The sequence below is a fragment of the Microchirus variegatus genome (genome assembly GCF_963457635.1).
Source record: "Microchirus variegatus genome assembly, chromosome: 8".
NCBI lineage: Eukaryota > Metazoa > Chordata > Actinopteri > Pleuronectiformes > Soleidae > Microchirus > Microchirus variegatus.
Window position 1 is genome coordinate 8464207 of NC_139809.1, and position 25492 is coordinate 8489698.

A 25492-nucleotide genomic window follows, 5' to 3' on the forward strand; every position below is an offset into this window, starting at 1 on the left:
TTAGATTTATTACACAATTCACCTTTAATACACCAGTATGTAGAAGCATGTGAATTTTCAAACCAGAAAAAATAGGAAAACACATTATTTTCTGATTAAAATGTCAAAATTATAGCTATTTACTTACATTCATGAACAGAAACATTAGCTTTGGTTGAAAGTTATGCTTGATTAATTTCTGACTTCTCAGAAAAGAAGTCCATTGAGCTGGCTAAAATTTGTTATTTGCCAAATAAATAGCAATAACAAGTTGTTTTTTTAACTAAAAATATTGATGTTTTCTCATTTCCATGACAGGTGGTCTAATACAATTGTTAAGCACTGTATATTTCTGAAACATCTGGAAATGGTTGCTTACGTCTCCAGGGTGTTTTGCAATCTAAAATTGTAAATTGAGTAATCTTCCTCACAATGGACCCCTCATAATTTGATATATAAACAATAATAAGGATGACTTATTCCATCCTTTTATTCTTTCTTCTGTTGTGGCTTTTCCCCCGAAATGAATGATCCATGACAGATTACATTTTGAAATGACCTTCTTTGTCCTGCTCAGAATCAAGATTCCTGTGCGCTTCATCTCTCTGTGCTGTTTTCCTTCACACCTCCTCACCAAAGTGTTGACATGTGTTGTTAACAGACAGAGGTTGCAACCTTCAGCCTCCTTTTTAAAAGGTTTTCTACTCGTACGTGGGACACATTGACGTTGTGCAGGTAGTTTCAGTTTATTCTGAATTTGGGCGTGAAGTCACAAATGAATGTGATAATTTTTCCATGCACTTCCTTTTTGAATTGCCCTCAAAGAACAACGAGAGCTTTGACAATGAGTGAGCCGCTGCACTGTAACTGAGTGGGCTCATTTTTAAAGCATAGAAAAGTGATATCTTCTGAAATGAAGTATTTTAATAATGGAACAATTCTATTGTAGGGCACTTTGTACGGTTCTGTCCCACTGAAGTTCTCTCTGTTTCTAAAACCCCTTGATTATAACAGAGTATTGTAAGTGTATTAAAAATCTGTACAGACTGCTGTTATCTGGACATTTTGGCTCAAGACCTTATCCTGCTGTTGGAAAAACAACGCCGACATACTTACTGCGGTTTAATCAAGTCTGGGGCTTTTCCCGAGGATAGCGGTGGTCTGGTCAGACGGGTGCAGCAGCCACACAGCAGGGTGATATTTGAGAACGTGCGGTGAAAACTGAGCTTCATCGCGCTGCCCGAGATAACTCGGTGATATTTCAGCAAAAATGTCCCCAGTTTACCTCTCTGTGTGAAGATTACATCAAGTGGAGAGAGAGATTGTATCTGATAAGAGTTGCTGAACCCACTCCAACCTCAGTGGATTGACTGAGATAGAGTAGGTAATAGGATGAGATGGTAGAATCAAGTGTAGGTCATATTTGCACAAGTGTACGCCTGCATTTGGGGCTATGTTAACATTGTTTAGGTTTCTGATTACATCGTTTACGCGATCATGTATTTAATTCTGGACGTTAGCGAACGCTGTAATCGGTGTGATCAGCCCTGCGAGGCTGTGCAGTGTTTTCCTCCCCACCGTGAAGAGACTGGGGGGGACACAATTCTACTGTCTGCTTATCAAAATTAATTCTGCAGTTTATCTGATGTTCACGTTGGGTTTCCTCAGTCTGAGTTAGTCAAGTGGGGGTCTTGACTTCCTTACGAGTCTCCCCTGCTGAGCCAAATGCAAATAAGCGATTTTCATACTAAAAAAAAAAAGAGCAAAAGATGTGTTATTTTGGGAGATTGGCCCTTGGTTTGTTTAATTCAGACTGCTGATGTTTCATATCGGCCCGTTCTAAAGTGTTGAATCAATGTTTGGACTATCTCATCCTCAGTTTTCCACATTTGTAAGGGATTAGTTCACTGTCGACGTGGAGGAGGAGGATTAATCACAGTGAACAATAACTCTTTCAATACATGTATGGGTATGTGCGTTTTGAGATGAACATTGATTTAGTGACCCTCATAAGGACACAGAGTTACCAACGAGGCACTTCTGTGTAGCCTCTTTTTCCTCATTAATTTAGCTTCCTGGTCTGCAGACTTGGCTCATTTTTTTTCTTTTTTTTACATAATTGCTGATAGCTTTGGGCTGAAAAAAGCTCTTCTTAATGCGATGTACAATACCTGACCTGTGCCGAGCAGCAGATACTGTAGACACATGAGCTGTTGAACACAGTGGAACGTTTAACATAATAATAGCCAGATCATTTACCCAGGCGTAGAAACAGCACAGCAGCTCCAAATGAATACTAATGTTACTTGGGGTCTGCTGGATGTATTTATCGGTTAATGTCAAACAGTTAGGAATAACATTTTATATCCGGTGATGCTTTCAGCTCGTTGAACTGCGAGATATTTTAGTGTTTGTGTTGTTTCCGTTGTGCAGTGATTTCCTGTGTTGTTTTTATCTCGTCTTTAACCAACACGAGGCTTTGTATGCACAGTGGGGGGGGTTACATAAATTAAGATTCACTGTAAAACGTTGCACTGAAGATATAAAGGTAGATAATGAAAGGAAGACGTGCGCATGCTGATAAAAACAAAGCACCTTCACAGGTTTAAAGGGGTTTTATGAGGAGGGAAATGCATTCAGCATGTTTGTTTTTTTTAGGCCTTGAGGGGCACATGGATGTATTTTGGTGAGAAAAGTTGATCATAAACAGACCATAAACAAAGAAGGTTCTCTTTAGGCTCCACGGAACAAACACACAAAAAATGCAATAAATAATAATCTCATGAATTGATTTTATCATGAAGTGGGGTTCACACACTTCTACTTTCATCATCTGGAGTGCTCACACTAAAGGAGCAACAGATTGCATAAGACTGCATGTGCTCGCTCACATTCTGCAGGAGCCCACTCATATCAGTGGGTGACATCCCTCTTGGGCAAATTATGCATCCCCGGGGAGGCAAGAGCATGTCATCGGTGCAAGCGTTTTGGCTTAGCCTCAGAGGGAGCATTTTAATTGTAGCTCATGTCATGCCGGAATAATCACGGAGGCTGTAGTGTCAGAAAAGCTCCTCTGCAATAAATGCTGTCGTGCTGGAGCTGCCATGTGTTATTTTACAGGTTTTCCTATGGCTACAATCATTCACACTCTTCTGTTCTCTCTGTGGCTGTTTTCCCAACAAGTTAATACGCCTCCAGTGTGGAACAGTGAGGTCATTTTGCCACTGGAGGTGCTGCTGATCCAAAGGAAAAGCCCTCAGATTATGTTTGTTTGAATAACTTGCTCTTCTCTGTGTAGATCATAGAAATCAAGAGGAAAGTGTTTGTGGGCCACAACAACACAGACATGATATTATACATACATGACAGTGTTCATAAGCCAGCTAATATGAGGATAATTTCTTAAGGAACTGCTTATTTGGCTTCAAAGAACTAACAAGAGCTGGCATCAAAGTTATTTATCACCTGAGAGGCAGTGTTTGGAAAATACTAATTGTGTTGTCATTTCAGCTGTCAGAAAGTACAACGAATAATTTGCAGACTAGCAGACTGAACAATTGGAGAAATTCAATGCTTGAGACTGTCATCGTGAATGTTGCAACTTAATCTCAGCATTCAGCCACAAAATACTAATCCTTTGAGAAGAGTGTTGGCGTCTTCATAGAGAAAAAAACAAGCAAGTAACCGCACGGCGGAGAGCCGTCAGTGACAGCACTCACCAGGAGTGAATGCTTTAGAAAAGCTTGAGCACTAAAACTTCTCCAGAGTGCCTGACCTGATCAGTAGAGGAGAGATAGTCAATGCAAATCCAACACAACCTCAGTGCTGCTCCACGCTTAAGTGTGAGTTTAATTAGCTTGAGGACAGAGGAGGAGTTTTTTTTCAACAAAAAAAAATATATAGAATGAGACACCGATCAAGGGAAAAGCTTAAAAAAAAGTTAAAGCACAGAGTGAATAAAGCAACCTGATTTTTTTCTTTTCTTCTTTAATTAAAAGTAAAAGGTTTATTCTTGCATAGGCCTGGTCTCTAAAGTCCACTCCAATTACTGAGTTAGACAAAAGGAAGGATTCTACAGATTCAGGAACAGCCACAGTGAGCGATAGAGAGAGAGAGAGAAGAAGAGATGTGTTGTTTCTGTGGTTGCGTTTGATTTACTGCATGGTACAGGGAGCATGACTTATATAAATGTATTTGTGTTTGAAGGGATGGGTTTGTATGTGTGACATTTTGCACATTTGTGTCGACTGACAGGTGTTGTGTAAGCGCTGTGGCAGCAGAGAGAAAGAGAGAGAGAGACGGGGATATGATGTTGAAGATGTGTGTGAATGTACTGCAGAGTGTAGGCCTGTGTGTGAGTGTGAGTGTGAGTGTGTGTGTGTGGGTTAAGTCAAAAAAAAGGGCGTCCCTCTTATGGTTCCTCCCCAGCCCTGCCCCTTCACATGGAGGAGTATCCTGTAGCAAGTCCCAAAACTGGAAACTCATTCAGTCCCTTTTTGAATGGCGTGTCTTTAACGTGAGAGTTGAGGACTAAACTTTCAGCACGAAAAAAATATGAGAGCCCTTCATTCAGTCGTGGTCCTGACCCTGCTGCTCTGTCTCCCCAGCCCTGGTCATGGAGGTAAGTGAAACCACATAATATCTGTGTTAGTCTGTGTCACCTTTGTCACAGATGCATGGTAGGAAATCAGATAACTATAACTCCAAGAGGCTTCCCCCCAAAGACATCAACTAAACAGACTTTAATTTATACCTGCAACAATTAAAAATATTGAACACAGAGTTCAGGCATGATCTTATTTTCTTTACCTTTTCTTGTTCTCCATTCTCTCTATTCTGTGCCCGGCCCTGAAACCTTTATTTTCTTGGATAAACTTAATACATGGGTGGAAAAGATGTGCCAAGGGTAAGACCCTGTTCCAAGGTCTGAGACAACATCTGTCGGACTCTCATCTGATGCCTTTTTTTTTTTTTCTTCTCCCAACTTTCATTCTGTTCCCAGTTGAATGTGTGAATGCATTTACCTTGAGAATGTTTGCATTGAAAGTGTTGCCAAAGGCAGGAGCTAGTGAAGCCGAAGCCCTCTGTGGTTAAGAGGTGAGCCGAGGTTTCTCTGCCAGCAGCGATGAATGCCTCTTTCAGAGGGAAGTGCACGGTGACAGCAGGCACTGCGTCCACTCCACCCAAAGAGGAGAGATGAAAGTGAGCGAGTGAAGGCGAGGAGATTGAGGGAGGCTGTGAGTGTGCACTGCACATATATGCAAGGGAGGGGAATGCTAGGAGGCCAAATCGTACAATGGCCCTATAGAGCAGCAGTAAAGTCGGCTACAGAAGCACGTTTCTCATGCTGTAGATCTTGTTGTATTTTCCCTTGAGAGCCTGAGTACAGTGTTTCAGTGAGGTAAATCCAGTATTTGGATTGACTTTTTTGTCAGCTTCTGCATTCTTGAAACAGCTTACCCACCTCAGTGAAAAAAACTGCACATATGGAGAGTTTTGTGGGATGAGCCTTGGACTCTGAGCAGCTGTTGAGCCCATTGTTTTCTGTCGGCTGTCAAATCTGCAGACTCTCGGTGCAAATTTCACTCCTATTAAGTCTGGGCAAACTTCTGCATGAGAGTCTCATTGGCAGCCAAAGGGGAAAAAAAAGGAGTCTCTTCATCAGAACAAAGGAGCGTTGCTTTGTTTCAGTGGCACAGAATCAAACCTCAGCTGCTCAGAGTTGGATGCCGTTTTTTTTTTTTCCTTCGCTGTGATCTCTTCACCACAAGCATGAAAAGAGTCATCTGCCCCTCTCTTTGCTCAATTATAGATAAACCCCACTCTCTGCTGTGCTTCTGCTAAAGAATTAGACATGCACCGGGTAAACAGTGGCTGCTGATGGAGTGTGGTCACTTTGCATTTGACGGCAATTTACCGAGCCCTCTTGCATAACTTTGCAGTATCTGTATGCAGATATTGATACAGTAGTTGGCAAATAGTGCTGATGTGTTTTTCCACATTATAAACCAAATGTTCCTCTAATCAAAATGATGGCACAATATAATGGGAAATAACTGAATGAAGGAACAATTTCTCCTCCTCTAATTATGTGCTGGCACAGTCCTTGCTGCCTCAGTGTGAACAGTATTCACCCACTGACCCTGGAGAACTAAATGCTAATGTTGACCAGATGTACCAAGTCACTGATTAGATTTTGCCCTCCCCTCTTTTTCTCAACAAAAAATGCTTGCCACAAGCTGTCGGGGGACTCGTGCAGAGGGAGTCATCTCTTCCATGTGTTTACGTCTTTCAAATGCCACAGGCCACATGCCACGTGATGTCCACATACCTGGGTGTTTTTGAAATGACTGACAGCTTTAGATTGAAAGAAAACAAACACACAATCCACGCTGGGAAAAGTCGGTCTGCATCAACCCAGAGACTTTTTCTTTCTCACAGAAACGGATTCAAAGCAAATAATCATCACGGAACAGTGAATTGTTTTTTTTGTATTCTAAAGCTGTGCAAGAAACAATTTCTCATAGTGTGAGCTCACCAGATCAATACTGTAATTTCCTGTGCATTAAGTTAATATATTCTCTCTTTCATTCTCAGAGATCTAACTGTCCTACCTCCTGCTCATTGCATCCATATATTACAAACTTCCGTCTTCCTGGGTTGACTAAATACTGATATACTGGTGTCAGTGAGTATTATGTCATGACTAAATTTAGAGTGGATGCCACACATAGGTTTGTATTTGGCAGACATGTGGCAGCCTTTTTTTAGGGTTGATATAGGGATGAATATTATATCACGACTCAATCTGAAAGTGGACATGACATGTTCCTGTTTGGAGTCTTAAAAAATGCCCTGTAGCCCTTTATTTCGTCTGTGGCTATTAAGGCTCCCCTTTAACCACCGCTCCACCAGAATTTGGAAAAAATGACAGGGCAGCTCTTTCCGAACCATAAATGGCTCCCTTGTGCTTACGTGTTTTTCAGTTGGCCTGGCAATAGAAATTGTTCCCCGTCTTCTCCGTCTGTTGATAGGCGCGCAAAGTTTGGCGTTTTCCTCGTGTAAGTCGACCCGAGTCTGCTGCTACTTGAATGTTTGTCTCCAAATTGCTGAAATAACATCCGATGCAACAAGAATTATCACATCTGCTACAAACGAGGCTTATGCAAATGTGTCAGTATTTTCGAGATGTCTTGCTCCTGAATGTGTTTGCATTGTCAGCTGCAAAACTCAACGGAGGGGATTTGCATCCTGAGACACCGCGAGCCTGCTGTCTCCCCTCCAGTGTATTTGTCACTATGGTTACAAGAAAAAAAAATAAATATAGATTCTGCCTGAGCTTTGTGAAGTGTCTGTATACAAGGTTGCCGTGTGTTCCTCAAGAGTTGGCAGAGAGAATGGTGCGACTACAAGTGTCCGCGCAGGAGATTATTAAGTCCAATATTTGCATTGGGGAAATTGATGAGATTAGAGTAGCGAGCGCGTTGTCTTGGTCCCACAGGCGCACTGTGTGTGTGACCCTGCCCTCACCTCTTAGTTTAAACACCACACAATGTTAGGACAGTATAAAAACTGGCCATTTGGAAGAGATCCATGCGAGGAAATAGGTGTTTATAAATGCAGAGCCTCTTGCCTGCTCTTTCTCCAAGGAAATCCTTCCATATGTGACCGCAGGACAGAATGTACAGAAACTAGACTAGACATTGTGAAGCAAGTCTTAGGAGTGAGTTTTGTATGCTGCTATCATGTTCACTCACATCAATGAATGCTTGCAACTAAATTAGCTGTTTGTCTGTCTAATCCATCCCATGACTGGCCCTTGGAGGTTTCTCTGCTGCAGAGAAAGCACTTTCCCTCCAAAACTAAAGAAAGTTTACATGGGTAATTTGTAAGCTTACTGCTTCCTGACAATGAAAGCATGGGAGACGACCATTATTTATGTACTTTCTATTATGAAATAGCTTCAGAGAGAACATTTCAGTGAGTCATAGTTTATTTTGTGTATTTGGGGGGGAAGTCTGGCCCAAGGCAAACATCGTTGCAAGAATCTGTAAAAGCTGTATGAGCAACCTGATTCACCCTCACTCCTTTCTTCTCTATAATTGTGTTAAGGATTTCTTTTATCTGACCTGCAGCAACAACACGGGAGGCACATATGTCCAGTAATTAAACAACATGTCCATAATGGAAACGTTAGAGGCTTGATCCCAACCAGCTGTAACTCCTGTTTCCTTGTGCAAGACACTCCACCAATGTTGCCTGATGACAGGGAGCTGCTGTCATCGCCGAGATGTCTGCTTAAAGCCAGACATGCAAAATGAAAGTGACAAAATAACGTGTGATACCACAGGAAATGTGAGCAGACTAACAAGAGGACATTGTATAAATAATCCAGTTCCTTCGGGTTGTTTTTTTTATTTTTTAGACCAGCTGTGAATGTGAATGCGTCTGAAAAGCATGTGGTGTGATAATGGTGTGTATGTAGGTCAAAAATGATCTGCTGACTGTGATGGATGTTCACAACCAGCAGAATGGCTAGGAATATTTCTATTCGTGTATTTATTCCTCTTGCAAAAAAGTGATTTGTCTAATGTTGCTGCAGAACTGCACAATCTAACGGCAACTCCCTCGACAAGGACTCCTGTGATGTGTAGAGAGGCATAAATCTCGTTTAACACCTTTGTTATTAATTTCTACCAGTCTTAAATCATGTATACACCCATTTAACCTTCACATTGAGCTGGCTCACCGCGCTAATCTCTAGTGTAATTCCACCAAAAGCATTAACAGTGCAAATACAATTGAAGACATTAGTGATCAACAGGCACCAACCAGATGATTTTTGCCTAAAACTCTTTATCAGAGCCAGTGTGCAGTATTATTTAAAGCTAGTCTGAACATGACTGCTCAGGCTTTTCCTCCAAATGGCATCTTTTACACCTTCCAGAATTAATTTAGCTATAATTACTAAGATTTTAACAATAGGAACCCAGTTTTAATTTAGCAGAATTATCCTTTAAATCGGGGGAAGCATGTGAGGTCACAGTTGTTCGTCACAGGGCTGCAAATGTGCCAGATGCACAACAATTCACTCTGTGTGTTGTAAGAAAAATACTGCAATGTCTTAAGCCTTGAAGACTCTATACTCTCCTGTGGCAGATGATCTTTTCCCACATACATTGCTCCCTTTGAGTTTTCTGGCTGTCAATGTCACGCTCAGATTATATTTCCAGGCCATAATCTGTTCATAGCAGGCACACAGCCCACACACAGACTTAATTTAGCCCCGGGTTTGTATACAGAAGATTTTCAGTACATAAACACAGGCCCAGATTCTGTCCCCAGGTGGAAGGTGAAAGGCTATCTCACGGTGTGTTCCAGTGTTGTTTTAACCCCTGTCACATCAGTCTAATAAGCTGATGGTAATGGGCTTTGCTGTGTAGTTTAGTGATGGATGATTTGCACTGTGGGGTGATAGTTATATGAATGAAGGAGGGAAACTAGTCGACATTTATTCCACGACACTGCAACCAAAGAGCTTTACAGCTACAGGAGTGGAGCCAGTGAAGATTCTTCATGTTTCTCTGTGTTGGCGCAACGAGTACGATAATAAAGTTTAAACGACCGTATTTAGTTATTTACGACAAAATACTGAATGTCACAGATGCTCATCAAAGTTCTCATTGAGAAAATCACTTACCCTTTTTCTTTTTTTTTTTCTTTAAACCGTTCATCTTCAGAAAAGAGTTCAAGGAGCAAACCATTGACTATGAAGTGTGTTTAATGAGCAGTTCTCAAGAGCCTGACCAATTTAAATGGTACATTGCGGCATAGAACATGTTAAAACTAACTTCTTTCTTTATTACAATTTACTTAAATCATGGTTGGCTGAGTCATGGACACAACAAAAGTGTTCAGGGCTTTGTGTTTGGGCTTTGGCCAAAAAAAAATCTTGCTTCCATACTCAAAAATGTTCATTATATCAGGTTTGATTAATGACATTAGATTACCATACATTAATGTCATGAAGAAAGATATTTTTACATTATTATTATTTATTTATTTATTGTGACAAAATATTTATTGGGTTTTTTGTTTTTTAAAGCATATTCCCCAATGGGGGGAAACAAGACATGGCATACATGAATGCATCATACATGGGTAAACGCATGCACACATGCACATTAAAAAATGTCCATCCCTACATAAATAATAATAATAAACAATAATACACAGTCATGTTCAAAACAGTAACACAAATAAAAAGAAGTATATTCTTCCTCTACAGCAACTGCATGAAGGGAAGTCAGTGTGTTTATGTTTGATAAGAGCTGCTGGAGAGTTTAGTGCCCGAAATGAAAATTCTCATCACCACCGAACAGCCAAGTTTTCAATAAGCAGCAATTATGCATGAGCAGATGTCTCGATATGAGTGGCCTCTACTGGTTTTTCCTTCTTAATTCTTCAGATTTGTTTTATCTCTCTTTTGGGGGGGGAGCTCTTTTGGCTGCCATTGATTTTCCTATCCATTGGAAAATAATTAAAAGGGAAAGTGAATGGCAAAAGTCTTCTTGCTCCTGAGGGCTAATGTGGAATCATTCACAGGTCACTGGCTCGATTTATCATAAATGTTATCAATTGGTAATATCCGATGTCATTATCGTACATCCTCATATTAGAATTGGAATTTGATACAAGGAGCTGCACTTATCTGTGCCCGGGGAGCATTGGAGATCAGCTGCCTTGCTCAGGGGCTTTGAACCGGTGACCACTACTGGTTTTAAGCCCAATCCTTTTCCTCTTGGACATGTGGTCCCGCCCCAAATGTGATGATAGGAAACAATGCCTGCTTTGTCTTTCTTCCTCACATGCCATGATCAGTAGCTTCAGACTGTTGTGTCCATTGCGGTAGCATAAGGCTACTGGAAAAAGCAGAGTGTATCATGGGATACCACGTCTCCACTGTTGCGCTGACTCATCAGAGATGTGTTCAGAAAAGAGTGGTTTCCACTCCAACATCTGGATGTGGCTTGGTCAGTTGGTGCTGAGCCAGAGCAGGAGGCATTTATCAATCTGTCCCTCTGTTTCTCTCGCCTAATATAGACAAAACAACTACAATGAAAAGAATATGTGTGCCATAATTAGCCAGCATTTGAAGAATGTTAGATGTGAAGGAGCTGTTGGAACGGGAATAGAGAGACGAGCTTGTTATCTGATTGTGTTTTATGTTCCCGCTGCAAGCCTTCATCCCCTGAGAACTTTTTAGAAAGTTAACCTACACACAATGTTCTTCAATATTAATGTGTACCATGTTCAGTTCCAGTCCGCACTCAACTATTCCTTTAACACTGGGGTCTCCTATTTTTACAAGTCCTGCAGCCAGGGACGGAACAGCTCACACATGAGAATGACTCACTATTTTTAAATATAGAGAAGCCCACTGTAAGTCTGGGGACTCCCTCCAGTCCTGGGGACATATGACTCATAAGCACAAGGCAGCTGTAGTTAATCATGAGACATCTGTGTATGAACTAATAGTTTTTGTGATTCTTATTAGGTCGTCGTCTCTAAATATCATTAACCTTTGCTCCAAGACAAGGAAAACAATAGAGCTTTAGCGGAAGGTGGTATTGTGTGGATCTACTCCATGGTGTTGAGTCATATAAAAAAAAAAGTATAGATACCTTCCTTTCTCTTCCATATAGTCTTCCATGTTGTCTCGACATGGCAGTGGGATGCTGCACCTACAAACCCTACTTTTCACAACATGCTGACATGAAGGCATATCAACACAAGCTCCCATCCTGTTAAAAACCTTCATCAGCACCACTGAGGCGCTGCCAAGGCACCATGAAGTGTTCAGAGTAATTTGATGCCAGGCGGCCTCATTACAGGCAGACAGAAAATGTGGGGCTAGGGATAGCACCAGGCCTGGGATCTACCAGATGACAGACTGAAATAGCATGCACCAGATAAATATAGTGAGACAAAATCTCTACATGCGTCTGACGAAAGATGGAAAGGGGGGTGGAGGAAATGGGGGAATCAGGGTGGGGATTGTGTGTGTGTGTGTGTGTGTGTGCTCACGGGTGTGTATTCTGTATGTGCTGCGGTTCACACAGATCCCAGTGTTAAGAGTCTCGAGCAAGCGTCATCGCCCTGCTGGTGATGAAGGCTTAAAATAACCAGAGGAAAAGATGTGTCCCATTTGGTTTGAGTGACTGTGTGGCAGCATGCGGTAGCACGGAGCAGAGAATAGTTGAGCTGACGCACACGTCACTGGTCCTTGTGTAATCATGTGTTCAATCTTTCACACGTTTATGGAAAAAAACACACGCAAATAAGGTAAAGAAAATTTAACAAAATACTTGGAAGAATTGGTTCAAATGTGATCCTGAAGTAAAATAGTTCCGTTTTACATAATTAGCGCTAAAGGAAATGTCTTACAGAAGGTCATTTTATTCAACTAACTGGGACAGAAACGGACAGAAAAAGCTAGTTCAGGTCACTAGAAGGTCAGAATGACCACCAAGAGCTCTCAGGCTCATTTTATCTTCTTTAATCCATAAAAGCATAATAAGTGATTTTTTTTTTTCCCCGTTAGCTGTTTTCCCTGATGCCAGACCTTGTGCTAAACTAAATATAGCTTTACTGTAAGAGAATCAGATCAATCTTCTCACGTGAGCACATAATGATGCTTCTCAAGATATTGAAACTAATTATTGTATCTTTCAAATCATTTTTGCAGTCTTCATTGTTATTTCTTTCTATGAAACACTCGAAAGGAAGGATGTACAGTAATGTAGGTGTGCAAATATGCCGTTAAAATGTTTGTATCTATTCTCATCTAATGATGAACTTAATGTGAAAGAATATACTGAACACTCTACTTCTGCTTGATATTGATGTTTGACTAAACTCGGTTGCCTTGTTAACCAAATGATTTGTACTTTTCATGTGAAAGTGGAGGAGGCTTGAGCTGAAGTACAGTAAGAAGTAACAGAGAATGATTCAAACCAATTGGAAACCGACAGCAACAGCTGAACACACTGAGGACAACAAAGCGTCAGCCAAACCAGAAGAAATGCAGATGACCGTACATACGAATGTGCACAAAGAAGAACCTGTATTTTTGTGGCCAAGTGTGCAATCTGATGTTCCATATTGTACCAGACTTGGCAATAGGACCTTGGGGAGGGATACAGAAACTGGGAAGCTGACCATGTGACCATGGAGCATCAATTTTCGGGCCAACATTGCATTCCCAAGCATCTCCTCAGAACAGATCACTATTGTGCGAGTCACAACGGAGGGGACACGATGAGTGTTTTAAGCATCAATGAGTCCGGTTAAGGCTTGTGAGCTTATTATCGTTTTGTTCCGACCTCGTTTGCTGAAGGAGAAAGGACAGTGGGTTTAAACGCCATGGAGACATTTGCCACAACATCCATTTACTTGACCTCTCTAGCTTTTTTCAGTCTAACAGCGATGTGGTCTGATCCTTGCACAGCTGTTAGATGGCTAATTTGCACTCATACTGTATGTTGATCAACAACCTTTGGATGGTAATTGGCTCTTGGCCAGCTTTTTCTGACCGCCTGGCTCTCTAAATGTACATCCATATATTATATACAATAGGACATTATTGGTGTTTATTCAACCCCCAATTGATTATCTTCACTTATTTTGTAGATGCTTTGGATAGAGAACATTTTAAGTAAATAGTTAATGGGTTCTTCTCACTTGATGTCCATTAATTGAATGTTGAATGAGGAAAGAGTCTGTTTTTATATCATATAAATTCATATATAGAGTCAACTCTTTCAGGTACATTCTGGTGGAGTAAAGACAGTAAAAGAGAGGTCAGCAATTTAACGTGGACATATTTGATGGTTGGAGACTGTCGTCCGGACTAAAATAGTTAACATCTCCTGTGACTACATTTTACTCCCATCGAAACACTTTTTTTTTTTTTTTTTTTTTTTTACTGCTCTGGCAAACTTTCCCAATCAAAATGAATGTTTTCCACTTTTGCAGCCAGACATAATCAGACTAGATACGACGTCAGCTGGTGTGTTCAGAGAACTGATAATGCAATAAAAAGAAGACTTTGATACAGTCCATCATTGAGAAAGGCTCCTTTAAAAAATAACACCAAGATGTATTCTTATCTATGTGGCAGTAAATATTTCCCGTCTACAGTTTGTCATTTTCGTGCGTGTTGGGTAAAAGTCACCAACAGCGACTTGCTCAACAGCTGCTGTTGCACAGAAATCTTAAGTGTCATCCAACTCGTAGCTACTCGCGAGCACAAATATTTTCCTGGCAGCTGAAAGTGGAATAATCTTGGTTCACTCTGACTTGCCAAATTACAGACTTCGTTTCCAGCCATTGAACATGGATGTCAACAGCAGCAGCACTGTCTTCAAGGTTATATGTGACGTGCAGTACGTCTGCTCCCCTGTTGCATTTTACATGACAAGTCGATACGTGGCAGAAAACATAATTGCGTTGGTGATTAATCAGTGTGATAACAATGGTTGGAAATTATACATAATCAAGAAGGACTCTGAATAGTAAGTGAGTGATTGGGCCTAATTATAATATCTTTATTTTTGACTTCACAACTACCACTCGTGCTTGAGGCCCTACAACTAATGCCGTCATCAATTGTGACCTTCCCCTCTCCCCTAATTGGAAACCGTCACTTATTATATTGTGATTTTCATTCTTTCGTGCACAGATTCCGCAGGGCGACCGGCCATACCGCGGGAAAAAAAATATCTTCACAATGTTTTATTTGGAATCCTCACATCCATATCACACTGCAGAGAAGGCGTTTGTCAACATCACACCTAAAAGTATGATGTTGAGCGATTAAAATACAGTCCACATTGTAATAAAAAAATACAGTACAGCATTTCTCTTGAAATATTGAAATATGCATTACTGCCAGGGAAAGTCCGGCCGTTACCTGACATCTGTCTTTCGTGTATGCACTTCAGCATTCCTGAGCCGTCCGCTGGCCTGAGTGGATACAGTTAAGGGAGCTGATGCAGCGAAATTAACTGCATGGATGTGTCCGTGAGGTTTGGGATTTAGTCCAGAGAGTTTTTTTGTAAGCAACACTTATACTGATTCCTGATGACTAAATAAGAAAAAAACAACAACACCATTAAAGGATAGATTCACATATCTTCAAGTCTTTCCTTCTGTAAATAACACTCGTGCACCCATGAGTGCTGTAAAAGTATTGGCCCCTGTCCATACTGCGAGAAATATTGCTCGTCCAATCCAAGAGAAATCCACAGACTCACATTGCTCTGTGGAGCAATATTGTCTAAAGATAAAAAAAAAAGGAAATAATGCGAGGTTGTGGGGTTAAAGATACTGTAAAGCCATTAAGGTCAGTCCGTCCAATGCAACGTTGTCTAGATCAAGATATCTGATTATGTATACATAACAGTTACAAGACAACCTATCCTAATGAATTAGGAATATCCCTACTATTTTGTTTGCAGCCAACTTTAGCTGAAAACTCCACAATGCCAACACTGTGCCCACAAATTATTTTGAGTACAGGTGGGATTTTCCACTCTCGTGTACACAAGAATCTTACATTCTTGGATCATTATGTGTGTGTGTGTGTGTGTGTGTGTATATACACCATTTTAATCTTACAGTACAGTTTCATTCAGCACAATTTTTTACATTTATATTGTAAGTGCAGTATCTGCATAATACGGACTAATCCATTTAAGCCCTTTGTGATTAAATAAGTGACCCCTCTGATTATCAGCCACCTTCTTTAAAGCCAGTGGATTCAGGCCTTGTGTGAATCTGTGCTACCCTTTACTGTATGTTACATCAAGAGAACACTGTGGTTTTACCTGAACCCGAAGAGACCTTCTCAGCTCTCCTTTAAATGCAAGTCATAAACTATTCATTTTGGTTCTCTGTATGAGCTTACAGAGAACTTACTGCCGACTCCTGGATCACATCGCTCCAGAGTGAAGTCGTTTCAAACGTAGTGGCCCTGAAAACATCTGTGTGTGTGCAGCGGTGGTGGTGGACGGTAGAGTGATTGGTGGTATGTACCGGTATATGTACTGGAACAGGCGTATGCACTGGATTTATGAATTAGGCCTAAACTGCAAGCAGATGTCCTTTGTTACTGATAGTTGACTTCCTTCCTTTAAGTATTGAGCTTCAAAATGTTGATTCGGGGGTGGAGGGAGGGAAATGGGCTCCATGACATCGTTGGGTAAAATAATTGAGAAATAATCTCAAACCAGAGTCCAAAATGGACACATGGTTTGAGGGCACCTAGGATATTGTGGTGACACAGAGCTGGACTATTCATTTCCTTCACTGCCCAGCCCCAGCCCTACCACACCCTTCTCCTTTTCCTCTGTCTCATCCTCACACACCCCAAGCAAATCTTGTCCAAATGTCAGAAAAATATGGAAGTAGTGATTTATTGTTCCATATGACATCACATCACGATACCGATTTGTCTCTGAGCCCAAATCCTGTGGTCTTCCTCATCCAGTCATAACCTTCACAGATATCTGTTTCCCAGAAGTGTGGGCATGGCTATGATCTTAAACTCTTAAACTCTAAGCTACAGTCTACAATCAGTGTATGGCAGCAAATCAAAATTCCATTGTCTCATAACAAGTTAGATGTCCAAAAAGATCACACAGTGTTCATATAGTGTGGGTCATCACGGGTCATCACATTTCTGAGTAATACTCACAACGTGTCAAAACAGTGCTCACCTCATTTGACCTTAAGCACAGTTTGAAACTCAGAACTTTCCAGAACCAATTTTTCTATGTTTTTTTTTGTAAAAATGTTGCACTGATGCATTCCACACTTAAAGGTGCAGTGTACTGATGCACTTATTTCCATGGCTGTTATTCTTGGTGAATTGAGCACATCTGCAGAACACGTGAATGCCAGCTGGATGGTAATGGATGCCTTTGGCAGGATTATTGAGAATCGGCACATATTTGCACAACATTCACTAATAGTCAGAAACGTATGGCCTTTGCTTTATCTGTCTGGAGAAATTCCATCCTTCAACTTAATTTAAAGGTGCATTATGTAATAAATCTAAAGCAACTGATTGTAAAATCATCCTAATGTTTCACAGAGACTCAGGAATAATATTCATATAACAAACTGAACTCACAAACAACAACAGTACAGCCAAAATATTAACATTAAAAAAATATTTTGCAAATCATGTTTATGTTTTGAAATCATGTTTTGGCATGTGGCGCCACCTACTGCCGTCTACCTATCGTTGCAGTCAGTAGAGTCTCTTACTACACTCATTTTGAATTTGAGTGTAGTAACCGTTTTTGGCCACATTCTTACATATGGCGCCTTTAAGTTTGATGAAACCACTGAAAATATGTTCTCAACCGAAGGCCTCACGTCATTTAAACATTAGATTCATAGCGTTGGTATTCATTTGTAACACACTCTTCAGTAAAGATATAATAATCATCTAATAGAGATGATTATTATATTATAATAATATAATAGAGTTAACCGAACCATGGGAAGAGGGGTTAGAGGCTGCCTACAAAAGGAAGATGCGCAGACGTGGTGGCAGAGGACAGGGAGGGCGGATGGGCTGTGAAGTTCTATTCGGTGGAGGTGGGAAAATAGAATCTTTGTTGGGGGCTCAACATCACGTCTCCTAAAAGACCCGGGGCTACAGGAAGACGAACTCCACAAGGCCATGCCTAAGGAGACATCAGAGGAGGTGCAGGAGGCAAGTTTCTGGCTCTGGTTGAAAAGATGCAACTAGTCTTGGGGAGCAAATAACACCTTGAGAAAGGTTAGATTTAACTTAGGGAAACAGACATCCCTGCCATGAATAGTCCTCCATGGGCACCAGTGGAGATATGACAAGCTTAGAGCCCAGCAGGAATACCATCATCACTGTGAAAATAAGGTGTACAGTGAAGGCATTGATTTAGGCAGGTGTTGCTGAACTGCATTGTGAGTTCACTGCAATGTTCGACTCCTTTGTTCCCATTAACTGTTTCTGTTGAACAGAGGACACCCAACAATGGCAGTCGTCACATTGCCATCAAGTCAGCAAACATCGGGAAACGTTACTGCAAATTAAAGCTGTGAACGACATTGTTGTCCTAAATTCAGATGGCTGCGTTAAACAAATATATACATGCGAGTCCACCTTTATCGGCTTGGCTTAGATAAGTTAGAGCTGTGAGTGTGCTTCTTAAGAAAGGTGGGACATTTGAATAAACTGGATTAAAAGTAAGAGATTTCTATAGCACGATTGAGCAGCCCTACATTGTTCGCAGCAGGAGCCTTTCTTCACAGTAGCCACACTGTACTCGCTGAGATTAGCCTCCGCAGTATTTGATTTTGTTATAAGTGGCTAAAAGCTTGAAATGGGTTTTCAGCAGCCTCGCTGTCCATTAGCTGTTGTTCAGCACTGCCTGCTCAATGAGAGGTGTTCACAGTGAGGATTTCGTACCCGTGGACAAGCATTTCTGTCAAAGTAAATCCACAGTATGTGCTTCACATTAACTGCAGCTTTTCATTGACCATGACTGCTGCGTGAAGCATGGCCACATCAGATAACCGAAACGGTTAAAAATAAAACACATGATTAAGGTCTTATGAAGCTGCTGTCGCACAGAGAGTGGCGCTGCTGGAAACAAGACCAACGCCCTGACAATAAGCCAAGGCCTTCTGGTGAAGCAGCAGATCAGAAGCCTCAGGAAGGAGCTCTCTCTCTCTCTCCCCCCAAAAATATATCTTTACTGCTCCTTCCACTGGGCACATGGCGTACTTTTCTCTTTGAGTCTTTCTTTCCATCTGTCCTTTCCTTTTCTGCAGTTAGTAAAGTGTCGGTTGGAGCAGCCTTTTGAGTACACAAAGGCTCCTTTTACAGTAGCCATCTGAAAAATAACGTTTGGTGCCATTTGTTTGGTTAGCTTTTTGGGGAGGCGGTTTCCTCCGCAGCCCGGATTGGATGGCCCCTCCCTTTTGTGATCGAGTGCCCTGCCGCTTATAAATGTTTTTTTTTTTTTTTTAAAAAGCCTCCTGCGCTCGTATGAAAAACCACCTCAAAGCTTGGCAGTGTTGAGAGACAAATGCTGGAAAACACAGCAAACACATTACTTGTCATCTAAAGGTTGTGTGTTTGATAAGTGTAAATCAGTGTGTGCGCGCGATGAGGTTTTCCAAAATCCTGTCAAGTTTCACGCTCAGTGTTTATTTACCACACCCCGCGCGAAGCTGTGCCGTTATTTTCTGCCACTTAATGTTCAGCGGCTAAATAGTGTGATGACTGCTATAGATTTATTGAATTCAATTTTCGCAACTGTTTGTTTTCCGTGTAGCAGAACCATAATTGCTGAGATACGGAATACTCCATATGGCAGTCGTAGAGCGTGATGAGTGCTTGGAAATGCAGCTCCGTGTTCATGTCATTAAGCACATTCACACCAGGGAGGCCACCAGCGTTAACTACTGCACGTCATCATGCATAAAGTCATGTTTTTTTTTCTCTCGAGGACACCTCATTGGACGCTTTAAGTGGGAGGGCACCGATTGACTCAACCCTCAGCTTATTTTGTGATTCAAGCCGTCATCGCTGTAGTCAGAAACCCTCCTCCCTAACCTTCACGCCACCAGCATAAGCATGTGATTTTGCTTAATCATGAGATCCTTCATCTGTTATCAAAGGCTATGTTTTTGCATCTGGCTTGGTCTGAGCTGAGTGTGCCTGTGGTTCACTGGGAGGATTCTTTGAGAGCAGGAAATGGGGATCCTTATATGTTTATGTGTGGATCTTTGAGTTTTCATGTGTGTGGCCGACTGGAAGCGTGCAGGCAGATGGATGACTCATGCTGTAGATTTGAGGCTTCTCACTTGTCCTGCTGCCAATAGATTCAGTTGCATTGTTTTATTTTTATCCACATTTATGTCTCGTGGTCTGTGAAAAACTTTTTTTTTGTTTGCCAGAAACATGGTTTAGAAACAAAACGGATAAATATTTCCTTCAGGAAAGGAAACCATCGGGTATTTGGTGAGAGCAATTATGTTCCTAAATCATACACTACTAAAATATACCGTAACGGACAAGAGATCTGTGCAGTTGACAATTGAAGTTAAAACAGCACATTTTGCAACTAAAGAAAGCCTAGCAACTAAATAACTAGCTGGGATGCATCTATGCAGGATCCAGCACCACACCCTTTATGTGAATCAGAAAAAGGAAACAAACGGTCATGCGGCTTTTAAGCATTGTGTGTGCCTTAAAAGCCAAATCTGCAAAAGAGAGCCATATATACGGCCAACTTTTTAACAGTTAGACTTGTTAACAGTTTATACTGCTAATACTGAGCATGTGCGCATTATTCAATTAGATCGAACATAAACCGTCTCAGCAGGTGGGGACGCCAATGGTAAGAAAAGTGTGGCTGTGATAAATAGTAACTAATTTTAAGTAGCTCCATGTTTTCTGAAGACGGAGAGAAATGAGCTGGCTTTTCCAACCTTTTCCTACCTCCTGTCATCTACATATGCTGCTTGGACCACGGAGCACAGCAGTGAACAAACTGTCTCTCTGAAAATGTTTGCTTTTTAATTTGTCAAAAGATGCCTCAAAACCAAACCATCTGAACATATGCAGCATCTAACCTGCCAAGATATGCTTTTGTCTTCTTCGGTTCAACGGATTGTTTGTTATTGCATCTGGTATAAATTTGGTTGGGAGCTGTCACTGGTTTAAAGTTGTTGTTTTTTTTGGGGTTTTTTTCAAAGAGATTGAGTCGCTGGGATCAAAGCAAGTCTGCAAACACCAAGAGACAGAGATAATCTCGCCCACACACGATGGGGAAAATTAAGAATGTTTTTACGAATGTCCGGCCTCTAAGAGCATCACACTGAGGGGCAGTGAAATCATATGTTCACACATTACTCCTCAGTCTCTACGAAGAGGCTCCCAAAAGGCCCATTATCATGAGAACTTGAGAATGTATTTAAAATCCAGAGGAATTTTAATGACACGCAGATAGCTTTCAACTGGGTTGGCTTGTGTTAAATTTACGGTTTCCGAAGCTGTTTTTCGTTTAATATGCAAACTCAAACCAGAGCAAACAAGCACGCGACAACATCACAGGTAGTCAGTGACTCCTTTCAGTTAATGAAAACGCAAAAATAATACATTAGCTGCTCATAAAGATTACAATGCAGTCTCCATTTTTACATACACTGTATCTGCCACTGATGATTGGTTTAGTGATGTCAATGTATGTATTAAAACAAGACACTTTTGGGAAAAAAGGGTTCAGCAGAAGCTGAAACTTTTTACAGGAAGCACGTCGCCTGCTTGATGGATCATGCAGATCTGTGAAAAGAAGAAGATAATCCTCAGGTTTATGATTACTGTTATCTGCCGGCATGAATTTCCATTTGCCTGTGAGGTGTGACATGTAAATATATGTATATGTTCAGACAATGTCTTGCCTGTAAGCAAGCAGTAAACACATGTGCAGATGCTCGCCGTTGGCTTACATCGTAGGCGGCTTCCTACACCGGTCGTGATTGTATTTTCACAGATTCGATAAGTATATTACCTGGAGTAGAAAATGGAAGTGAATTAATAAAAATGTGTGTTTTATGCAGCCAACAGTAAGGTAAAAACCAAGGAATCGCAGTACAGCTGTGGTAGGGAGAAAGGGAGAATGGAAACACTGCCTGAAGTCAAAGGGCTTGTCACCCTTGATTCAGAATGAGCTGAGGAACAAATCAATGCATCAGTAGACGATGGTTAATGTGAATCAATGAAATCTTCAGCTGCACCAACAACATCAGCGATTAAAAGTGCTCTGTATCACAAAGGAGGCTCTCATATTCAGTGACAAATATTATAAATTCATAGAAATGTTTTCCGCTACACCCTTAATTGAATATAATACCTTCAATACAAGTCAGCATACATATACAGCACTGTATAATTGACCTACAGGAGTGTTAAAGACGTACCATCATGGCGTCTGCCTAATGACGGCATGTTAAGCACATGTTCACAAAGCATTAAAAGACAAAATGAGAAGGTGAAGTACAGAACATTTGCTCCAGAAGGGATCATTATCTGTAATAGTGCCATCCTGACTTCCATGCTCGCCTATAGGGAGCAGTGCATGTCGATTATTTAATGAGATTCATTTGCATATATGGTACATAATTAGTTTTTGGGGAAGGTGAATGCGAGTATATGGAAGAAAAGAGATGAGGACATTTACGTCGTATCGTTTCGTTTGGTTGTGATATTGTTTTTCTGCGATGTGGAGAAACTGTAAATGTTCACACCTAAGTTCACAGTTTATCATAAAGGTTTTAACAGTTTGCATGGTGTAAAATGAGGTGTAATAACATGACATCATTGATTTTTACACTTTATTTTAGCTGTGTTAAATCTGCAATAAGTATTACAATATGTTCACCTTTTATAGTACTTGACATTATTGACTGTTCAGGTAGACTTAATGTTCCTGGGGTTAGGGTTATTTATGTGTTTTTGTTCTCTGCAACATCAAAGTTCACTGCGGTTACGATCCAGCTTGGTCCTTTATGAAGGTAAGCATTGATTTTAAGTTTTTGAGCTTTATTTTAGTCTTCAGTGCAGATAGTGACCGTCTCAATGGAGCATTTTCCTCCAGCAGTGAATAAAAACACATGTTTTTAGTTACTCTGCTGCACTGTTGATGATCTCCCTCTCTCATACTTGCTTTCATTGCAATGTGTTTCAACATTGCTCTCTTCCAACCCCTGAATTCATCAAAGTCTGACAGTCTTGTCAATATCCACTGCCCAAAGTGGGCAAAAAGCCATCTCGAGCCTCAGTGTGATCAACAAATTTGCTCATAAATCTAAATATAGCCGAGGTTGCTGTCAGCATTGTATGTAAAATTATGTGTAGTGATGCGAGTATTATGCACAAAATCGGCACAAGCCATCCGTGCTTATGGCACATCTTACTTATACCATCAAATGACTCACCTGTGTGCAGCACTTTCATCAGTACATGTCATTTTGTCATGGCGAGATTAAAGGTTTGTCTACATGATGATGGATGAAAGGCTGAAATGATGGCCCAGATTTGGATCCACAGACACACTCTGACACAGTACACAATGTAAGACAAAGGCCTCATTACTTTGTGTCTTTAGAGACCCGAACAGAACACAACAGTCAAAGCCTTTGGTGCCTCCAGGTCACTCACCTCCACAGATCAGTTGTGTGACTGAAAAGCAGTCAACCTTCAACAATAGCCGATCTGATTATCCTTGACGTGGGTGGCACAGTTACTCGTTTCAAACAGCAGTGAGCAGCAGCAGTCGTTTGAATCAGCCGTGCACATTTGGAGATTATACAAAGGAAGCTTGTGAGCAGCTCCTCTCAGACTAAATGAAGGAATAACACAGTCATCAGTTGGAGGCAATGAGGTGCATTACGCGTGATTACATCTGTTGGATAAACGGAGAAGTCGCTGGAACAACAGCCCACTCAAACTCTTTGCACTTGTTATCATCTAAATCCAAATGGAGTGTAACACGGACCTTGTCTGTCTATCTGTTGAAGTTGTGTGCCAACTTGCTGGGAAGGCAGGATGAAATAAAGCTCTGCAATGTAGCTCCCACTCTTTCCTGTATTCTCTCTCTTTGTGTTTCTAAATGTATTGATGCAGTGCAGATGAACCCATGGTACTGTGGTCCTTACTCCATGACCTTGGTCTTGTCCAAGGAGATTTGCTGTGTATTGAAGGCTTGGGACAACCTGTGTGGACATTATGTCCTGACCAGTACAGCTAAGAAAACATTCACCAGTGCCGACCACCGCACTACACTGCCCCGACCTTTAAATCTCAATAGTTTTAATTTTTTGCACCTTTCTAAGATGCTGATCCATTCACTCAATTCACAAAATAAATCATGAATGAGTGTATAATAAGGTTTCTGTATCACCTAATATCATTTAATAAAGCCTAGTATTATTGTTAGGGATGGGACGATACCATGTTTTTGTGTCCGATACCACAAACCACAAACTCGAGTATCTACAGGTACCAATATTTGTCCGATACAGTCGTTTTAGACCATTTATGAAGCTGTAAACAACACATTTGTGCCGAGTCATTTCAAACACATACTTCTCCAATTGTGTTATAAATATTGTAAGTGTCCCAAAAAGAACAGGCCAAACATGACTCAGCTAAAATGCTTTTGCTGATTTGTATTCAAATGTTTACAGTCTGTGCATAGTGAAGCATGTGATGTATAGGATTTTTGGATTGTATCGGAATTTTTATCTGACCGATATCCGATCCAGTGATTTTGACCAGTATCGGACCGATACGGATACCAACACTGACCGATACCGATTCCCATCCCTAGTATAATTTTGAACGACTGGTAGCCAAACTGAAGACATTTAGACGTTGAGTCAACTTGCCTTTCACTATCCACCACCACTGCAAAGCCTTTGTTCTTCCTGTCATCCATTTTTTTTCTTCTCTTCTAAACAAAGACCTTTGTCACATACGTAAACAAACACAGCTGCCAAATCTATGTAAACAGTGGCCTCTGTTAGAGGACGCACGCTGCCACGGCGTATCCTCAGGTTTACTGTGGTGTGCAGAGTTGTCACTGTCGGTGAATGATTTGGCAGTGATGCAGAGTTCTGTTACCCATGGGGCCATTTAGTCACCACATGTTAAAACCATTGCCAGAGATGCAGCATGTTAAAGTCTTATAATATGCGATGTGTCGGAAATGGATGGCACTATTTTTTATTCACACTGAGGGAAAAAATTTGAATGACAGAAGTTAAAACGTATTGCTAGTTCCTTGAGAAAGTACCGTGTACATGTGAAACGTGCTGTCAGGCATTCCCTGAAAAAGACGGTCACGCTCAGTTAATCACTTTAAAGAAAGGTTAAGATAAATAAAGTATACGTTTCCCCATCAGACTAAATCCCCAATTGTGCTTCTCGACTTGCCTTTTCAAATAATCATGACTGTTTTGACTATTCCGGCTTGAGTCATAACATTTCAACAGTATGTAATTATTCACATGCCATGACGCAACAAAAGTAAACTAATGTGTAATTCGGTCTTTTAACAAAACATCTGTATTGATTAAAAAATGGGATTTTTGTCTATTTGTGTCACTTGGATCCACATCAGAGTTTGTTTGCCAGAGCTCAAGTTAAAGAGGAAGACAAAGAGGAGTCGGTTTTCACTTTCAAATCCTCGGAGGCTTTTTATGTCAACTATAACAGCGACTAACATTTTCCACTGAAACCAGTTCTATCCATCCTCTGTCCTTTCAATAATGGAACCAAATTGTGGAAAAATTAAACTGACATAATATATAGTATGCCTGGAGCTGGAATACTGGAGTGCTGTTTTAGTTCCAGGTAAGAGTAAAATGGAGGGTCGTGAAAAAGAGG

The 25492-nt window shown here is 40.9% G+C and overlaps 1 protein-coding gene across 1 annotated transcript in view; it reads left to right on the forward strand.

The window, feature by feature from the left end:
- Nucleotides 1-4496: 4496 nt before the first annotated feature.
- Nucleotides 4497-25492, forward strand: part of cspg4 (chondroitin sulfate proteoglycan 4) — a gene marked incomplete at its 3' end in the record, with an annotated part of 55241 nt that continues 34245 nt past the window's right edge. The window contains exon 1 of the mRNA XM_083893998.1: nt 4497-4600. Within this exon, the coding sequence (XP_083750124.1) occupies nt 4534-4600 (67 nt within the window). The 5' untranslated portion in view covers nt 4497-4533. The remainder of the gene's footprint in view (nt 4601-25492) is intronic.